Source organism: Pongo pygmaeus, chromosome 2, assembly GCF_028885625.2.
Source record: "Pongo pygmaeus isolate AG05252 chromosome 2, NHGRI_mPonPyg2-v2.0_pri, whole genome shotgun sequence".
Taxonomy (NCBI): domain Eukaryota; kingdom Metazoa; phylum Chordata; class Mammalia; order Primates; family Hominidae; genus Pongo; species Pongo pygmaeus.
In genome coordinates, this window is record NC_085930.1 from 143,870,582 (window position 1) to 143,891,956 (window position 21,375).

Here is a 21,375-nt window from a genome sequence, read left to right on the forward strand (position 1 = left end):
AAACGCTTGGTGCTAGCAACAGCCTGGCTAACTTCTTGAGAAGGTGTTGATTGAAGTGTATTAGTGAGAAGGAAGATCTGCATCACTCACTGCACATCCAGCTCTCACAGATGGGCAACATGCTGAAAACCAGTCAGAGTTTCCAAAAAGTAGCTCTATACTTTCTTTTTGAGTTGCTTGAAAGAATCTATTATGGAGAAAGCATACATTCAGTCTCCTGGGCAGGTTTGAAGGTGGTTAAAGTTAGAGTTAGAAATAGCCTGGAACTTGGAGTGTGTCAAACACAATATGTTTGGGGGCCCTTCTACTGGCAGACATCTTCAGGAGGGGAGGAAGTCAATTTGCTCTATTCCTTCAATTGATCAAGGAGCATAACCCCCAGAACATGGATCCAGGCTTGCAATCTTGCATGAGGAACAGAGTTTCCAACAATTCATGCAATCATTGTTAGACTTTTTGATTGTTGTTGTTGTTGCTCCTAAGTAGAGTATTTTTATAACAGGTCTTTTATTTTTCCTTGCTTATTTTTGCATAGAAAATGCTTTTGCAGGAGCATATGCATGTTAGTGCATTGTGTAACATCTCGCATACAGTAGATGCTCAATGATGGGAGCTCCTCTCATTGTCTATGCTTTCTGCATTTCACATAAGGACTCTGGGATGCAGGTCGTGGTTGCCTTGCTGAGTGCCTGTGTTTAGCAGTAAACATAAACTAGACCCCAGGTGTCCTGCTTCCACCTCTCCTCCAGTCAAAGCATTCTAATGACTAGGCTGTGCTCTACTTATAGAACATAATTCTCAGCCCTTTGGGGAGCATTTGGGGCTGAACTAGATGGGAAAATATGTTCTTGACAGTATAGCCTAGGGTCTACTGATTTAACTGGTGTGTGCAAAGTCAAGACCCAGGAGCCTTGGGGAAATAGGAGGAAGACACTGTTTTATTCACTGAAGAGTCTGTTGTCTAACCAGAGGGAGGGCATCCACCCAAGAAACTCTGAGCCCACAAATGATGGGAGAGAGGACAGCACTGCAGGTTGCCATGAAGAGGAGCAGCAACAGCTCCCATTCACTAGGAGAGTTCCCTGTGCCAGACACTGTGCATGAGGTTCTCCTGACCCACTGTCCCTATGAGGTAGGTGTGGTTATACCAGTCTAAAGGCTGAAAGCCCTGGGATTACCCAGAGAAGGTGCTTTACATGCTTGATTTTGGAAAGAGGAAAAGATGTATTCATCATTCATTCAACTTATGTTTATTGAGATTTTCTATCTACCTTAAAGTTTACAGCACTGATAATACTACGGTGACCAAAAAAGACAGAGTTCTTGTCCTCGAAGAGTGTAAAATCAAGCAGCAGAGACAGACAGACAGAAAGACACACACACACGATTAAAACTTGTGATATGTGCTGAGAAGAAGACTAAGAGCATGCACTAAACATTGTCATGAGAAAGTGCTAATCATATCTGAGGGATGGGGGGGTAGTTAAAGGGATGTCCTCTCTAAGAAAGTGATATTTAAGCGGATAACTGAAGGGCAAGTAGATGTCGATTGTTGGAGGGAAAACGGAGGGAATAGCACATGTTAAGGGCCCTAAGGCAGGAAGAGTTTGTCTTGGAAAAGAAGAAAGGGTACCAGTCACTGTGGCTTTAGTACATTAGTGATGGGTATGGTGGCCTAAGGTAAGGCAGTAGCTGATCCCAGGCGGTCTCATGGACCGTGCTAAGGAGTTTGGAGATTTTCCTTAATGCAATGGGAGGCTATTAGATATTTTTAAGACAGAGACTGACATGGCCTGATTTATGTCTTAAAAAGATGGCTCTGGCTGGAGAGAATGGATTGGGGGGCGGGCAAGTAGGCTGTTATAGGTAATGGATGATGGTGACTTGGTTGGACTGGCGGCAGTGGAGATGGAAAGAAGTGAATGGGTTTGAGATGTAATTTGGAGACAAAACTGACAGGGCTTGGCAAGGAGAAGAGAACAAAGCATTCAAGGAGAGGGATGGGGGATGGGAGTGGGGAAGGGAGGAGGGCACAATGAGTGGCTTGGCCTGGAGCAGACGGAAGCTGACAAGCAGCAGGGCCACAGCATCTCTCCCTCTGCTTAACCACTGAAGCCCGTCTTGATCCCAATGCCCTCTATGTCTTATTACAGCAAAATGACGGGCAGTTCACCGTGATCCAGCTTGTGGGTATGCTCAGGGGCATCGCTGCTGGCATGAAGTACCTGGCTGAGATGAATTATGTGCATCGGGACCTGGCTGCTAGGAACATTCTGGTCAACAGTAACCTGGTGTGCAAGGTGTCTGACTTTGGCCTCTCCCGCTACCTCCAGGATGACACCTCAGATCCCACCTACACCAGCTCTTTGGTGAGTCCTTCTTGGCATTCTCAAGTAGAAGCATGGCATGAGTGAAAGGGGACTCTACATGGCTGGGAACTGTGGCAGGGCACACTGGGAGGGAATGGGACCTGAACTGAGCTCTCCACTGAAAGACCAAGATGCCAGGAGCACCATCCAGCCAGGAGAAGGCTGGTTGTTCAAGCAAGAAAGCAAGCATTTGGGCTTGGACTGTGAGGAAGGGTCAGTGTCTATTATGAAGCTATAGTGTTCCTTGGGAAGAGGAAATTTTGGAACAGATGATTTGAGGGAATCCAAGCAGGTAGACACTGTCACCAGAGGCATCTGTCAGCAGAGAGCAGACCCCAGGCATGCATGAGGCCTTCATTCTGCAGCTGGGTTGGGCACTGTGTCACCAGGTAGACTCTTGATCCCCTTCTCTCTTCTCTCTATATTGCTTCCAAATAGCTCTAAGTACCGTCAACACAATGAGTACTCTTAAACTTGTATTTCCTGCTCAGCCTCCCCCTCTACATTCTGAGCAACTCTAATCATCTATATCCCACTGCCTAGTTCACACAATTTCATTTAGAACTTTAACAAGCCCAAAATAGAGCTCAGGATTTACTCTCCAATATCCTCTCCCTAGTCCCTCCATCTCAGTAGTTGGCACCACTTAACTAAAGAATGAAACCTAGGAATGATCTTTGATTTCTTTCTGTGTCCATTTATTTTCAATCCCTCAGCGGCCCCCATAGGGTACCAAAAAATCTATCCCTCTTTCCATCTCTACTGCCCCCACCCTATTCCAAAGCACCATTCCCTTTCACCTGGATTGTTACATTGGCTTCCTAACTGGTGTCCCTGCTTTCCTTTTGTCTCCTTACATCCATTTCAACAGCACCCAAAGTGACTGATCTACCTACTAACCTGTCTGTCTATCCTCTTTAAACCTGCAAAAGTAATGCATGATTATCACAAAAATCAAAACAATACAAAGAAGTAAAAGGAAACGCCAATTAGAATGGCAATCATTAAAAAGTCAGGAAACAACAGATGCTGGTGGGGCCGTGGAGAAATAGGAATGCTTTTACACTGTTGCTGGGAGTGTAAATTAGTTCAGCAATTGTGGAAGACAGTGTGGCGATTCCTCACAGATCTAGAACCAGAAATACCATTTGACCCAGCAGTCCTTTACTGGGTATATACCCAAAGGATTATAAATCATTTTACTATAAAGACACATGCACATGTATGTTTTTTGCAGCACTAGTCACAATAGGAAAGACTTGGAACCAACGCAAATGCCCATCAATGACAGACTGGATAAAGAAAATGTGGCACATATACACCATGGAATACTATGCAGCCATAGAAAAGAATGAGTTCATGTCCTTTGCAGGGACGTGCATGAAGCTGGAAACCATCATTCTTAGCAAACTAACACAGGAATGGAAAACCAAACACTACGTGTTCTCACTCATAAGTGGGAGTCGAACAATGAGAACACATGGACACAGGGAGAGGAACATCACACACTGGGGTTTGTCGGCAGATGAGAGGCAAGGGGAGGGAGAGCATTAGGACAAATTCCTAATGCATTCAGGGCTTAAAACCTAGATGATGGGTTGATGGGTGCAGCAAACCACCAGGGCACACATATACCTATATAACAAACCTGCATATTCTGTGCATGTATCCCAGAACTTAAAGTAAAATTAAAAAAAAAAGAATAAAAAATAAACTAAAATTCCCCTGAGGCAGGGATTGGTGAACTTTTTCTCAAAGGGCCATCTAGTAAATATTTTAGGCTTTGCCAGCTAAGAGGCAAAATGAAAGATACCATGTAGATAACTATATGACCATTTAGAATGTAACTAGCCCCTTAAAAAGTTATAAATATCATTCTTAGCTCATGAACTATCAAAAAAGGGACCAGCCAGGTTTAGCTTTCAGACCACAGTTTACCTACACCTGCCCTGACGCATTAATTTTCAACAATTAGGTGTGCCTTCTTTGACATTTTTCTTTTTGGTCAAAAATTTGAAAATTTTTATTCTACAAAATTTGGGTCATATTATGCCTATTCCTCTGTGATCTGGGGTGTCTTTTGGGCATCATTGCTGCCAAGATTACTTTTCTGAAAGTTAGCAAACATTCACACTCTACTAGGAGTGTATGGCGCCAGGCTTCAGCATCCTCACCAGGCCTGGAGGTGATCAACCCACACAAAGGGTTGCTGCTTCAACAATGAAAAATGATGCCTCATTTTTAAATTTCACATATGTCTACATTTTTTTAATTTTTAATTTTAATTTTTTTATTTTTAGTTTTTGTAGGTACAGAGCAAGTGTATATATTTATAGGGTATATGAGATGTTTTGATACGGGCATGCAATGCATGATAATCACATCATGGAAAATGGGGTATTCATTCTCCCAAGTATATATCCTTTGTGTTACATACAATCCAATTATACCCTTTTAGTTATCTTAACTAATTAAGTTTTTTATTTATTTTTTATTTTTTGAGACGGAGTTTCACTCTTGTCATCCAGGCTGGAGTGCAATGGCATGATCTTGGCTCACTGCAACCTCTGCCTCCAGAGTTCAAGTGATTCTCCTGCCTCAGCCTCCCAAGTAGCTGGGATTACAGGCACCCACCACCATGCCTAGCTAACTTTTTTGTATTTTTAGTAGAGATGGGTTTTCGCCATGTTGGCCAGGCTGGTCTCGAACTCTTGACCTCAGCTGATCTGGCCACCTTGGCCTCCCAAAGTGCTGGAATTACAGGCATGAGCCACTGCATCTGGCCTATTTATTCATTTTTTTGAGACAGAGTCTTTACTCTGTCACACAGGCTGGAGGGCAGTGGTGCGATCTCAGCTCATTGCAGCTTCCGCCTCCTGGGTTCAAGCGATTCTCCTGCCTCAGCCTCCCAAGTAGCTGGGACTACAGATGTGTGCCACCATGCCCTGCTAATTTTTTTTTTTTTTTTTTTTTTTTTTTTTAGTAGAGAAGGGGTTTTGCCATGTTGGCCAGGCTGGTCTCGAACTCCTGGCCTCAAGTGATTTGCCCGCCTCAGCCTCTCAAAGTGCTGGGATTATAGGCATGAGCCACCATGCCCAGCCTCTTTCAGTTTAAAATGTATAATTGAATTATTATTGACTATAGTTACCCTGTTTTGCTATCAAATGCTAGGTTTTATTCATTTTTTTCTTCTTTTTTTTTTTTTTTTTTTTTTTTGGTATTTAACCATACCCCCTACCACCACCCTTCCCAACCTCTGGTAACCATCCTTCTACTGTCTATCTCCATGAGTTCAATTGTTTTAATTTTTAGATCCCACAAATAAGTGAGAACATATGATGTTTATCTTTCTGTACCTGGCTTATTTCACTTAGCATAATGACCTTCAATTGCATCCGTGTTGTTGCAAATGACAGGATCTCATTCTTTTTTATGGCTGAATAGTACTCCATTGTGTATAAGTACCATCATTTTGTTTTAATTTACATTTTCAACTGACTGCTAGTGATATTGATATCTTTTCACATGGTGCAGGGATTTGTGTTTTCTATTGTTTGTACGTGTCCTTATCTATTTTTCTATCGGGTTGTTTGTTGATTTCTGAGAAACTCATAGAAAGTCTGTTTATATTACAGACATTACTCCTTTGCCTGCTATGTGTGATACAATTTATCTTTTCCCCCATCTGTTATTCCTTTATACTGTTTATGATACCCTCTGGCTTATAAAGTGGTTAACATTCATGTAATAGCTATGTCTTCTTGGGTTATCTGGTTTATTTTAAAAGTTATGTTCACGCCAAGGCTATAAAACATTTCCTGGTTTCCTGGGCTATTTTATTGGGAAGGGGGTTTGTTTTATATTTGAATATTTAGTAACTGTGAAATGTATTTATTTTTCCCACCATTTTATTTTGAAAAATTTCAAGCACACAGAGAACTTGATAGAATTTGGCAGAGAACAGTCATATGCCTACCACCTAGATTCTAGAATTAATATCTTGGTACATTTGCTTTATCATGTAACTATCCATCTATCCATCCCTCTGCCCATCCATCACACCGTCTATTGTTTTGATGTATTTCCAAGTGACTTGCAGACATCATTACATATCACCCCTAGCCACTTTAGCATAGATGTCTCTAACGTATTTGTTTATGGTTCTTTTTTAAGGTAAAATGTGCACAGAGTAAAATTCACAAGTCTCAAGTGTACGTTCACAGAGTTTTTAAAAATGCATACAACTGTGTAACCCAAACTTTCATCAAGATACAGAACATTGCCATCAAACCAGGAAGCCCCCTAACCTCATCCCTCCCCATTGCATCCTCACCCCCATCCATAACCAGAGGCAACCACTATTCTAATTTTTTTTGACCATCAATTGGTTTTATAACTTCATATAAGTGGAATCATACAGCATATGCTTTTTTGCATCTGGTTGCTTTCACTTGCATTATATTTAAGAGAACCGTTCATGTTGTGTGTGAAGCAGGAGTTTGTTCCTTTTATTGCTGAGTAATATTCCATGGTTTATTTGTCCATTCACTTGTTGATAGACACCAGGAATATTCTGGAATTCATTTTTGACTATGTATTGGGAAGTAGATTCTCACACTGTTTTGTTCAGGTGAACAATTATGCCAGCACTACTTATTAAATATATTATTCATTTTTTATTGAATCATATGTCATCCTTGACATATTAAGTTCATTATATGAAACTATGTTTTGATTCTCAATTCTGCTCTTTTAATCTATTTATTCTTATGTTCAATCGTGTTGTCCTGATTATAATAATGTTAGCAAAAGTTTTCCTGTCTGTATTCTGTTTATAGTAATTTTATTAAAAGTCTTACTGTAAGCTGGGCATGGTGGCTTACGCCTGTAATCCCAGCACTTTGGGAGGCCGAAGTGGGTGGATCACCTGAGGTCATGAGTTCAAGACCAGCCTGACCAATGTGATGACACCCCGCCTGTACTAAATCCAAAAAATTAGCTAGGTATGGTGACTCATGCCTGTAATCCCAGCTACTTGGGAGGCTGAGGCAGGAGAATTGCTTGAACCTGGGAGGCAGAGGTTGCAGAGAGCCAAGATTGTGCCATTGCACTCCAGCCTGGGCAACAAGAGGGAAGCCCCATGTCAAAAAAGAAGCGTCTTACTGTATGGGTAAAGCAAGTTATCCTTCATTATCCTTCTTTTAAGAAAAAAAAAAGCTTCCTTGACTGTTCTCTTTTCTTTCAAGTGCAATTTAAAATCTTCCTGTCCAGTTTCAAAACATGCACATATACATGTATACTCACATGTGGATTTTGACTGAAATTCTACTCTATCTTTGGGAAGATTAACATTTCAATGATCCTAAGTTACCTAAATAATGATGTGAACCAAATATACAATTTACATATACATGACATTAAAAGTTTCTTTGGTAAAAATTTCCCACATTATTTTTCTGTACACATTATTTGGATTACTTGCTGTGATTTTGTAAGAGTCTTTGTAGATGATAGAGCTTATATGTTTCTAGGCCTAAGAGTTCTCAGGATTCTACACACTGATATGGCCACCTGTCTCACTATATTTTACTATCATTTCTCCACACTTTGCCTTTTATTAACAATAGAAAAAATTATGTTTGATTATTAAGCAAATATTTTTTTCTAAAAATACAATTTGTTCAAGTGACAAATATTTATTGAGTATCTACTATGTGTCAACATTAGGCCACAAGCTGGGGGGACATAATCATGATCAAAAGGAGACATTGTTACTGCTCTCAGTTAAGTGAGGACTGGGGACATTAATCAAACACATGCCCAAATGAGTGCATAATTACCAGTTGAAATAAGGACCGCTATGTTTTGCGAGAGCGTTAATAAAACAATAAATAACAGAATGGCCTAACTGTGTCTAGGAGGGCTTCCAGAGGAAGAGATGGTGCTATAGCAGAGACTTAAAGAATAGTCACTGTTTTAGTCAGCCTGGGCTCCCATAGCAAACTACCACACACTGGATGGTTTAAACAGCAGTCATTTATTTCTTTTCATCTGTAGGCTTGGGAGTCCGAGATCAAGGTGCTAACTAGCATGGTTGGATTCTTATTGAGGGCTCTATTCCTGGTTATGTCCTCAGATGCCTTTTGTTGGCATGTGCACAGAAAGAGAGATCTTGCCTCTTCCTCTTTTGAAAGGACATCAATCCCATCTTGGGGGCTCCAACTTCATGACATAAACTAACTGCAGTCACCTCCCAGAGGCTCCACCTTCAAATATCACCCAACTGGGGATTATTAGGACTTAAACATATGAATCTGGGGACACATAAACATTCAATCTATAGCATTCTGCCCCAACTAAATGTGGCAGGTTGGACTATGGAGGCAGAGAGGCAGCATATACAAAGGCCCTGTGGCAAGAGGGAAGATGGAGTAGAACTGAGAAGGGACCCCTGTTTAGGGCATTTGGAGAATTAGGGAGGAAGTCCAAGGAGGCCTGTAGCAGTCCATCATGTAGGATCTTCCCCAAACCCTTGTGATAGGAGTTGCAGCCTTACAGCAATGGGAAACCTTTCATGACTTGTGTCTTGTGTGTGTGTGTGTGTGTGTGTGTGTGTGTGTTGTGCACACAGAGAGATGTACACGTGTGGCCCGAAAGTGATGGATTTGAATTTTAGAAAAATAGCCTGGCTTTTCCTTAGCCTTTTCCTTCCAATATCTTTCCTTGCCTTCTTTAGAAATAACTTTCTTGGATTTCTTCCTGTTTTCTTTCACCAAAAAGCCATTAAGCAGACTCAACCAGGGTAGATGTTCCAAACAAGGGAGGCAAGCCCTAGCAGAGATCAGGACCCATGTGTGAATGGGCTGCTGGCTCAGCAAGATTGAGAAATAAGCTATATACAGGGAGATTTAAAAATAAATTTAAAATAATGGGAACTGTGGGAACAGAGGTATAAATATGGAAAGCATAAAAGCTAGAATGAATTGTATGCTGTGGAATCAAAATTGGAGGTATTAGTGTGAAGTGGTGGTTTTAAATATACAGAAATGGAGAAATAAATATAGGCTAAGAGTGGCTTTGAAGCAGTAACATCTACATAGCAAGGAGTACAGCTGGCTCTCAGATCTTGGATTCCATATACTCCCCTAAAAGCAACCAGGACTCATTAGAGACATGGCCCCTTCCAAGGCCTGGACAGGGAAAATGTGAGATGAGACCAACACATCTTTTTTTTTGTGCCAGAAAATGAGAAAGTACCCAAAGAATAATGGGAACATACAACAAAAACAACATCCAGCTTGAAGGGCCTCCAAATGTCCAAATCTGGATAATTTGAGCCTCACAATATATAATAATAGTAACAAGTTATAATCTACTGAATAAGATGGGGGCTATTGAGTCCACACTAATATGCATATAAATGAACAAATAGAAATAAGAGAAAGCTCTTCCCTGTAGAGGAAAGAATGATGATGTTAGAAACTCACTATTTGGCAACCATCAGATTAATAGCTAATTCAGATAAGAAACATCAATGGATGCTTAAACTTAAGGTGAACATCAGGAGAGAAACAGAATTTTACGTATCTTCAAAGTTTCTCCCCCCAAAATATTTATTTATTACAAAGAGGGAGAAAGTAACTTTCCAGAGAAGTTTGGCAAATGCCATCTGAATCAAGTGATTAAAGTCAACATCAGCAATAACAGGACAGGTAGATATTCTGTGCAACTTAGAGGATGCAATGAAAAGAACATAATACTTGCAATACTCTGTTCAAAATTTATAACTTGGGTCTCATCATGAGAAAACATCAGACTACCTAAAATTGACGTACATTCTATTAAATGTGTGGCCTATGCGCTTCAAAAAATATTAGGGTCGTGAAAGTCAGGGAGACAGAGAAACTGCTCCAGATTGAGGGGCATGACACTGGGTATACCATGTGATCCTTAACAGGACATCTCTGGGACAATTGTTGGGCTGGAATAGGGTGCCTAAGGGAAGAGTGTACAGGCATTCATTGTAGTATTCTTGCAACTTTTATAGATATTTGAAGTTGTCTCAAAATAAAATATATATATTTTTAAATTTACCTTGACTGCAGCATGGAGGATGGGTGGGAGAGGCACTAGTAGAGACAGGAAGATGCATCAGGAGGCTACAGGGCAATGGGTCTGGGATGCAGCAAATGAATCCCAGAAGGTCTAGTGGGGTGATGCAGAAGGACTTGACGCAGATGGCACTTACAGGTGAAAGTGACAGATGGCGGAGGATGACTCCAAGTATCCAGCCTGTGCCTCTGGATGGGTGACGGCTCCATTCTCTGAGAGTGAGGATGCTGGAGAGAAATTGGTTGAAGGAGTAGAAGAGTTGGGAATCGATTGTGGGTTTGGTTCAGAATAGTTATTCTCAAATTCTCAAATGTTGTTGAGTATCAGATTTACCTGGAGAGTTCATACAGAGCACAGAGGCACAGGCTCATTGAAGTAGAATAGCCTGGACCTTTTCATTGTTACTAAAATTTTCCATATGATTTTGATACTTACAAAATTCTGAGAGACACTTGTTTAAACATTTTGACTTTTATGTGTCTATAGGATATCACAGTAGAGCTGCTGAATAGGGAGCTGAATATGTGGGTTTGGTGCATAGAGGAGAAGTCCAAATGAAGATGCACATTTAGGAGTCATCGTTGGTATACAAACAGAAACAAAACAGTGGGTGCAAATGTACTTCATTTGGGAAAGGATAGAATGGGAAAAGAGCCTGGTTCTGGACATGAAGGAGCCCAGTTTGACAATACAGATGTACATAAGGTAGGAACAGTAGCTGTCCAATTGTCCCTTTCCTCCTGACAGTCAATTAATAAATAAGAATTTGCCATAAACCCAACCTCCTCACTTTTGGATGAGGAATCCACGGCCCAGAGTGGTCAAGTGAGTTACTCAAGCCACACAGCGTGATATTGCAGCGGCAGCTTGGCCCTTCAGTCTCGTTCTCCAGACTCTGAGTCCAATGCTCAGAACACTGTGATTCCCTCTCTGGCCCCACAGTGTGCCAGACTCCCTGCTCAACTTTGGTCATTTGTGATGTTCCAGAAAGCCTGTTTCTCTGGCTTTACTTTTCCCTCTTTTCCTCTCAAAGGCCCAGCAAAGGATTCTCTGTAGAGTCCAAATCAGCCATCATCTTTGCCACTGGCTCTACTGGCCCTTGGGTGAGGCACAGAGACGCGACACGGTGGTATTGCATCCCTCTCCACCCCATGTACATGCAGAGATGGGCAGACACTTAACTTTTACTTATTCTTGATTTTCAGCTTTACTTCTTTGCATTTACTTTTTTCATAGTTACTCTAGAACTAACATAATAATACATAATATATGCATATATAATATATACATCTTAATCTTTCCTAGTCTACTTAGAGTTCATATGTACCACTTTACATAAAACGTAGAGACCACATGATCATATCATATAGATCCATTTAACCATCCACTCCCACTGCTCTTTATGTTATCATTGTTATATATGTTCCATCTACATACATTTATAGTCCCAAAGACAATATTACAATTTTTGCTTTAAACAGCCATGTGTATTTTAAAGAAATCAAGAGGAAAATGTTTTTACATTGCCTCAAAATAGTTATCATTTCTCTTGTTCTTCCTTTATTCCTGAAGATCCAGGTTTCCCTCTGGCATCATTCCTTCAGTCTGAAGAACTACCTTTAACATTTTTTGTAGTGCAGGTCTCTGGCAATGCATTTGTCAGTTTTCCTTTACAGAGAAATGTCTATATTTTGCATTTATTACTGAAATACATTTTTGCTGGATATACACTTCTGGTTTATAGTTTGGTTTTTCTTTCATCAGTTTAACATTTTTGTTTCATTGTCTTGTAGTTGCCATGGCTTCTGATGAGAAATCCCACAGTTAATTGAATCATTGTTCTCCTACATATATATAAGTATGCATACACACATATATATTCATATTCATGTACATACTGTGCCATATTTCTCTGGCTGCTTTCAAGATTTTCTCATTGTCTTTAGTTTTTACCTTGACTATGATATGCCTGAGCATACTTTTTTCCCCAAATTTATCCTGTTTGAGGTTCTCTATGCTTTATAAGATCTGTAAATTTCTGTCTTTCAGTATATTTGCAAAGTTTTCAGCCATATTCTTCAAATATCATTTTTGTTCTTTTTTTCCTCCTTCTGGGAGGGCTGCAGTTATCTAGAGGGACAACTTTTGAAAATGTTCCACAGGTTCCTGAGGCTCTGTTCATTATTTTCCCTGATTTTTTCTTCTCTTTTTCAGGTCTACCTTCAAACTCATTGATTTTATCATTCGCCATCTTTGTTTTGTTTCTGAGCCCTTCCGGTGACTTTTTTCTAATAATTGTGTGTTTTAGAGCTACATTTTCTAATTAATCCTTTTTTATAGTTTCAGAATCTCAGCTGATATTTTATCTTTTTATCATTCATAAGCATATTTTTCTTTACCTCGTTGACCATAGCTACCATAGCAGCTTTAAAATCTTTGATAATGTTAACATCTGGATGGTCCTGGGATTAGTGTCTTGTTTGTTTTTTCCCATGAAAATGGGAAACATTTCCCTGGCTCTTTATACATCTAGAAGTTTGGGATTATAAACATGAACGTTATGATGTGGTGATTGGATTCTGCTACACTGAACCAGAGTGTTGGTATTTTTGGTTTAGCAGGAAATTAACTTGGTTAGACTCAATCTGTAAACTGTCATGTTTGCAGTGGGCAACAGCTCTTTATGGTTTTCAATCTGTCTTATATGTGCGTGTTTTGGGGGTCAGCTAGAAAATTGGGAAGACTTTATACACAGAATTTGGTATTACCTTTCCCTTGTTATCTTGTTTCTAGGGATTCTCCCTCAACTCTCCAGCAGCCCTGATTGTGCTGAATTCCTTCCCTTGGTTCCTCCAGTCAGAAAGACAGTGGGGTTTTCTATTGGGGTTTGAGCCACTGAGCAGACTATGGCTGCCCTTAGGGAAAAACCACAGAAGATAAAACCTTGTGCTGTTCAGTTTCCAGAAACTTCAGTTCATTTTTCCTTTATTTTCTTTTTCCTTCTCTTGTGTTTTTCTTCTTTTGTTGTTTGCTAGAGTCCATTTGTTAGAAACATACTTGACACCAAAAGTGGAACATTCAGCTTATCTCCCTAATCAGCAGTTCTATAAGACAGTACTTAAGACCTCTCTACTCCATCTTAATTCCCCTATTTTATGCAGTTCTTTCAAGATCTTTTTAACATCACCATCTTCTAATACATCTGGTTTTACTTTATAAGTGAAGACCTCGTTAATAGCTATTAAAGTTTTCTAGTTTTTCCTACCAGGTCCTCAAACTTCATCTCTCACTCTGACTTAATTCTCCACCTTACTTTCCCCCAGGTGTTCCTTCTCTATTTTAGATTGCTATTTCTAGCCCCAGGAGCATTTCCTTCCCAACAAGCTCCTGAAATAATGAACAGATAGAATTTTCTCCTTTGTGCTTTCTTATGATTGGAATAAATCCACTAAACTAAGGAATAGTTCTGAACTGCTACTAAAATTCCTGCTCTTTAAGAGAAAAAGACAAATGAGCTAGGCTGGACTCTGAACACTTGCATGGTTTACACAACTTTGTTTTTGGCAGGTATATTTCTGAATGCCGTGATGTGTGTTCAAATAAACATTCCCGTGCTTCTGTTATAGACTAGTTCTTGATGTTTGACCTCACAGGTCACCTTCTCATTATTACTGGTTCTGTCTAATGTTACCAAGAGAAAAGAGGGCATACACATACCAGGAAATGTGTCACATCTTTGATTAACTTATTGCATTTGGAGCTCACGTACACACTCACAAATTTGATCTTTACCTTTTATCAGCTGACATTGGTGGGCAGAGCCCCAACAGGATCCCATAAATCTCTGGATAGCAGCTTTATGCTGGTTAAATCAAAAGCTCTATTTCAGCATGGCTTTCTTTCTCTTCTGATCAGTAGGAAGAGGCCCATCCAGTCCCTTTGTGAGCATAATTTTCCCTTCTTAGTATTCAGTCAAGTTCCTTCTGCTAAAGTAGTGTCAACTTTCCCATCCTTCAGAGCCCCCAGGCTGTCTCTCTAAGAAGCCTCCAGCTTTGCTCGAGCCTTCTGCACAGCCGTGCTCTCTGCAGGCCTCCCTGTTTTATCATGAATTGCATTAAGTCTTCAAGGCGCCTCTGATCTCCCTCAGCCCCTTCCCCTTTGACTCCTCTTGCAGCTCCTTCCTCTTGTCTCAAACTCCCAGTTCCTCTCACACTCTGTGTTTCTGCCACTTCTGAGATTCCCTTTCTTCCAAGCCCACCAGTTCCTCCTCCTTCTTACTTTCTCTCTTCTCATGTCAGCTGATGTTCTCTGCCCTGCTGCTGTTTCCTTCTGGGAACCACAAACAGAGCCATTCCTTGGCCATCTGCCCCCTCCTCTCAGGCCATTTGCCAGCTGTGCTCTTGTCCTTCCTGGATTGTTGTCCCTTTGTCAGCTCTTCCTCACATGCTGCCCTGGTGGTTGCTGCCCCTCTTTCCCACATTAACGGCTTGGATCCATTTGGGGACAGCTCAGCTGTTCCATTTCCTCTAGAATCTGCCCCATCTGCATCAGACTCATTTCCAGTACTGCTCTAGGGCACCAGGCATGAAGGGTCCAGCCTCCCCTCATGGGAAAAGAGACAGCCTTCCTACAAGGGTAATCTCTGTAAGCACCTGGTGCCATGGCCCATCCTGAACCTGCTGGAGGAAGCCAGGCCTGTCACTCATGTGCGCTCCAGCGGTCTTTGTTCTGTGATGAATTTCAGTCATCCCAGGTCATGGTGTAGGCAGCACCCTCATCTCACCACCACCAACCCCACACACACCCATTATCCATTATTCCCATGAATTATTGTCTCAGCTGCAGCCTCCATCCTCGCTATACTTCCGGGAGAGAGCATGCATTTCAGTCACAATCGCTTCCATGCTGAAATCTGTAGGGCCTTTCCTTTCACAAAATTTGGCCTTCATTCATGATATTGTAGTGCCCAATTGATCTCTGTGTTCAGCAATGTCGCCTGAGAAAGGGGCAAAAAGACCATTTCTAGAACTTTCTTTCCCAGCAGGGTGTGCTGAAATAGTTCTTTGGCATGGTACGAGGAATGCAGGGTTTGGATCACACTATGCTTTATGAACTTGGGCCTAGGTCTCTTCACCTATAAAATGGGGTTTGTATGATTTTGTGAGATTCGTAAAAACCCATCTGATAAACTGGTAAACATGCTAGGACAAGTCCTGTCCTGGTCACAGCTTATATGAGTGTTGTGGATGCTACCATAAGTGCTTCCCCATCTCTCAGAATCCCTATCCCATGGCAAGAGATGTCAGATGTACAGTTTTCTTTTCTTTTTTTTTTTTTTTTTTTTTTTTTAGACGGAGTTTTACTCTTGTTGCCCAGGCTGGAGTGCAATGGTGCAATCTTGGCTCACCGCAACCTCCACCTCCTGGGTTCAAGTGATTCTCCTGCCTCAGCCTCCTGAGTAGCTGGGATTACAGGCATGCGCCACCACACCCAGCTAATTTTGTATTTTTAGTAGAGACAGGGTTTCTCCATGTTGGTCAGGCTGGTCTCGAACTCCCGACCTCAGGTAATCTGCCTGCCTTGGCCTCCCAAGGTGCTGGGATTACAGGCATAAGCCACCACGCCCGACCCAGATGTACATTTTAAAGCTAACTAGCGAAAAGGATCCTATAACTTTCTCACTTTCCAGTCACTCTATAACAGAAAACAATAAGGCAGACAGCCACCAGAAACCCAGAAAAGCTGATATTCGCAAAGGAAAATTGAGGACTTCGTGGCAGGATCACCATGGGAAAATTCTGAGGAAACCCTGTCAAGAGAGAACAGGGGAAAAGAAACTAAAATGACTGTGTCCATTGAAACCTGTGGTTCTCATGCTTCCCTGGGGACCAGAGTTTCCTGGAGGGCTTGTAAAGACACAGACTGCTGGGCCCCACCCAAGAGTTTCTGATTCATGGATCTGAGGTGGGGCCTAGGAATCTGCATGTCACGCGAGTTCCCAGATGATGCTGATCCTGCTAGTCCTGGAGCACACTTGAAAAATCTCTTCATTGAAACCGTTTCAGGGAGCATAAATTTTATTTCACAAACTTGCATTGTAAGAAATGTCAATTACCGTATTTCTCAAAAATCCAAGTAAATCTGACACCAAATCCCCATCCTGTCAGGCTGGAAAAGAAAGTATATTTTCGGTCATCTTAGAACTTCTCCTTCTCCAAGCCCAGGGAAGCATGAAGGCCCCAGGCCACACTTGGGCTCCAGCATCTTTTCACAGGGTGGCAACACCTGTGCTGTGACTCAACTTCCCAGATGCCCACCCAGCCATCACGTTGTCTGAGACTGAGGAGACAGCGAGGGCACAGGGCCAGTAGGTGCCACCAGCACAAAGCTCCACACCGGCATCTGCCTCTAGGTCCTGGGACCCTCATTCTGATCCTGCCACGTCTGCCCCCATAACAACCCATTTCCCAGAGTCTGAACCCCTCCCCTCATCCATCAACTCTTTTGTGGAAAAGAAAAAGCAAAAACCTGTCAAATCAGCCCTGGAGATCCTGAGGATTGGTATGAAGGAGTTGGAGACAGGTGGATAAAAATTACCCTCAGTCTTGAGCCGAGCATGGTGGCTCATTCCTGTAATACCAGCACTTTTGGAGGCCAAAGTGGGCAGATCTCTTGAGGTAAGGAGTTTGAAACCAGACTGGCCAACATGATGAAACCTCATCTCTACTAAAAATACAAAAATTAGCCAGGCGTACTGGCACTTGCCTGTAATCCCAGCTACTTGAGAGGCTGAGACATGAGAATTGCTTGAACCCAGGAGACAGAGGTTGCAGTGAGCCGAGATCATGCCACTGCACTCCAACCTGGGCCACAGAGTGACACTCTGTCTCAGGGGGGGAAAAAAAATCACCCTCAGTCTTGAGATTTTTCTACACCACTGCAACAAAAATATGCAAATTAACACCTCAGTCATTTCCATTGTTATGCACCTATCAGTGAACCAGATGCCCAGTTAACTGGGGTGAATCTCAACAAAGAGGACTTTCTTGCATCACTTTGGTTGCAAAACCCCATCTTTTCTAAGTAAATCACTGTTCAAGGAAAGAAGGCAGTTCGGTGTGCCTGATGGGGGTCACCTGTGTCTGGAATGAAAAGGTCTTTTCTCTGCAGGGAACTTGCTAGGGTGTCTTTCAAAGAGGGGATCCATAAGAGAAAAGGTCAAGAGGATGCCAAAACCTTAGCCTTAGGGGCCATTCCCTTCTTCCTGCAAGGCCCTAGACCTGACCTGCACAGGAGAAGTGGGTGCCACAAACAGCCTGAGACATTCTTGGCTTTGACACAGCCAGGATGAGTAGCAGACCTGCCACCACTGTCCCTGGTAGCAGCAGGGCACTGACGGCAGTGCTGAGGGTAGGCATCACCCTGTCCACACCGCCCAGACATTGCCACTCCACCAGGGACCAGCAGTGCTATGCAGAGTCCTCATGGGTAGAAAATGGTTAGGGTTAGGGGAACTCTGTGATGAGGACAAAAAGACTTTGTGAACTTCCCCTAAAGCCTGCAATGAATAACTCCCATCAGTACCATACACACACACACACACACACACACGGAGGGGGAGAGAGAGAGAGATGTGTGTAGTGTAGTTATGCACACATTGTTACACAAAGCATAGTTACAGATACACAGTGAAATTCAGAGGGATGTACACACAGAACTACACACAACCACCCAGGACTACCCAGAAACATACAAGTACAGACACAAACATTCCCAGTAGGCACCAGGTAATAGCTGGACTTTTTTCTCTCATTACCACTGAGCAGTGAGTTTGACTGCAACAGTACTCTGTTTCAGATTTTTTAAATAATGCACTTAATACATCACAAAAGGTGCAAAGAAAGCAGAAAATTATCTTGAAGATAATCCTTTCTGCAAGATTTTCAGGAAAAAGCCCCTTCTGTCTGCACTTTGCTGCACCACTGTAAGAAATTGCTTCTCAGTCAGGTCGATCCGTCTGCCTGATAGATTTTGGCTAAGGCTATGACCTTCATCTGTCAGAATGGGCAAGGTTTACTGGCTTTCTGTCCAGTGACCCCAGCTCCAGCTTTACTTCTCCCCATAGTTCCTGGCAGTATTTACATTTAAATCATACTTTTCTTCTCTTCTGATTCATGGCCTGCCTCATGAGGCAGTTTTCAAATTATGATTTCTTACTCATCTTTCAATCATTGAGCTCGGGTAGCAGGGCTCTCTCTTGGGTGGGTAGGAAAGTGGAGAGGGATGAAGACAAGCAAAGACAAGACAGAGAAACCCTTTAATTGAAGCCAGGATAAAACTGAGTCCTGGTCCCCTGGAAATTCTGCTCTAACATTAATTAAGCTGAGAGTAAAATAATTCAAATGCCACTCTATCCCTTATTCCAACACTCAAATAATCCTTCTTCAGGCAGATTTGGCTCCTCCTTGCTCTGATATCTCTCCCTGGGACACTTTGTTACCAATGCTCAGTTAGGGATATCAGGCCCTGACTGAAATTCCCTTTTGAAAAAGACTCAGCATAATTATTCTTAGTGAGGCCTGTATATTATTAGCATGGGTGGGATCAGTATGGAATTTCAGAGCCTGAGCCAGCCTGTACCCAGGGACTGGAACAAGGAGTGGGTCAGGTTCTCAGAAAACACGTCTCTCCATTCTGGGCCCCACAGGGGTGTGATATGCAAAGCCCTCTTCCTCAATATGCCTGTCATCATGTGGGAGGGGCCAGCCACCTGGGTGCAGGCCCATGCAGTGCCTCTACTGGCTGTTCTCCTAGCCAATACATATTTCTAAAGCAGCTAATATGTGCATAACACTGCAGTTAACAAAACAGGTAGTTCCTGAGCTCCTCAAGTTTCCTTCCTAGCAAAAAAGACAGACATTAAACAACTAATTATGCAAGTAATTATATAATTGCAATTGTTAGGTGCTATGGTGGAGAAGCATATTTCAAGCGTGTATCACAAGACCCTGAAGAAGGAACACCTGTGTTGAAGCCCAAGGACGAAAAGGGGTTAATTAGGGGAAGAGCATGGCCAGTGCCTCCCTCAAGGGAATGATCCCAGAGCTGGACACAGACTCTGCTTGCTCAGCAAGGACAGAGTGTGGAGGAAAGGAGGGAGTTGGAGGAGCCTGAGCTCAAGCACAGGTAGGGGAAGAGTTGCTCTCCTGTAGAAAAGGCCCAAGAGATACTGAAAGAAACAGAAGCGGAGGTAGACGTAAGCCTCATCAGAACAGAGGAGGCTAGAAAGTACTTGATGTGCTTACTGGATGGTGAACAGGAGGCCTACTTGGCTAGTGTTTGGAAGAGAGTGTGAAAGGTGTGTTAGCTCTGGAAGGGCCCTGGGATCAGTTGAATTGTATCCCTCCCAAAATATACATTGGAGTCCTTACCTCTGGCACCTGTGAATGTAACCTTATTTGGAAATAGGGTTTTTGCAGATGTAATCAAGTTAAGAATGAGGTCATAATGCATTAGGATTAAGTCTAAGTCCAATCACTGGAGTCATTAAAGAAGGGGGATTAGACAGAGACACACAAGGAGAAGATGCCCATGTGATGGCAGAGGCAGAGGTTGGGTGATGCCAAGGAATGTCAAGGTTTGCTGGCAAACACCAGAAACTAGAAGGAGCAAGTCAGGATTCTCCCCTGGAGGTTTCAGAGAGAGAATGGCCCTACGAACACCTTGATTTCAGACTTGCAGCGTGAGATTTTAGAAAAATGTAAAAAACAAACAAAAAATCTCTGTAACCCTTGGTTGTTATGTTCACTGAGTTGGCAATGTAACTTTGCAGAAGCATTGCCTTCCAAGAGCTGTGACCACAAGATGTTAAATAACAGGGACTGCTCCAGTTTCTAAAGCCCTGACCAGCCTTGATATGGTAGGAATCTGCAAATCTCTGTCCAGTTCTGTAAGAGTCCTGTGTATTGTTACAGAAATTGATAAGGAAGGTGGGAATCTTGTCCCATGCACCCAGACTAATAGGGCTCCAGAATGTTGTAGGGTTTGACTTATGGGCCCTACACAGAGCAGAATTCCCTCACAAAGAAGGCCTCTGGATCTAGCACATCTGTATAGGCAAAATGTTTATCCAGGTAAGGGAAACTTGGCCCTTCAATTCAGCTCTCCAAGAGCACACAGGCAAGAGTTTTTTTTCTAAAGACCCTGGTAGGTCAAAACCAGCACTATCAAGGCTAATCACATTACACTTCCTATGGGAAAGCTGAATTCAACAATCTGAAGGTAGTCAAGAAACTCTCATCCAGTATAGGCTACATATGTCTAGGGAAAAGAGAGAGTGAGTCCAAGTCAAAGCAAGGGGGAAAGAGAGCAGCTGAGTGAGGAAGGGAAAGACCAGGGGGATGGCCAATCAAAGGCTGCTCTGCAGATGCTCACCCCGCAGGCATTCTAGCTGCAGGGGGAATACGCAGGAATGATTTCAGAAATGAAGATTTTATTTTAATCCTCCCACAAAAGCATTCAAGTAAGCTCTTTCTCTGTGAGAAAGCTAGAGAGTAAGAAACAGGAAAGGAAGGTTCTCAGTGTAAAGATCCATGTCGACTTCTAATATTGCTCACTTAGAGAATACATGCCATCTGGGCGTTTGATAAAAAGAAAAAAGGGCATAGAGAAAAAGCTCAAAGCCATGGATTCTGCTTGTGAGTGCAAGCTGCTCGCCTTTCCTCATGGCAGGCTCTTTCCTTTGTTGGAGGCCTTTTTTTTTTCCTGGTCAGCAATGACTTCTTCAAAGTGACCTGTCAAGTCTTCCTTCCTTTATTCCCTGTGGCCAAGGAGCCAAGCAGTGGGCAAAGAGGAGAGAAGAGGAGAGGACCCAGGTGACAAGGGCAAGGCTGGT

General features: G+C 42.4%; 1 protein-coding gene across 1 annotated transcript in view; it reads left to right on the forward strand.

Annotated features, from left to right (window-relative positions):
- Positions 1-21,375, forward strand: part of EPHB1 (EPH receptor B1) — a 446,620-nt gene that overhangs the window by 391,643 nt on the left and 33,602 nt on the right. The window contains exon 12 of the mRNA XM_054482445.1: positions 2,154-2,369. Coding sequence (XP_054338420.1) covers positions 2,154-2,369 — 216 coding nt within the window. The remainder of the gene's footprint in view (positions 1-2,153; positions 2,370-21,375) is intronic.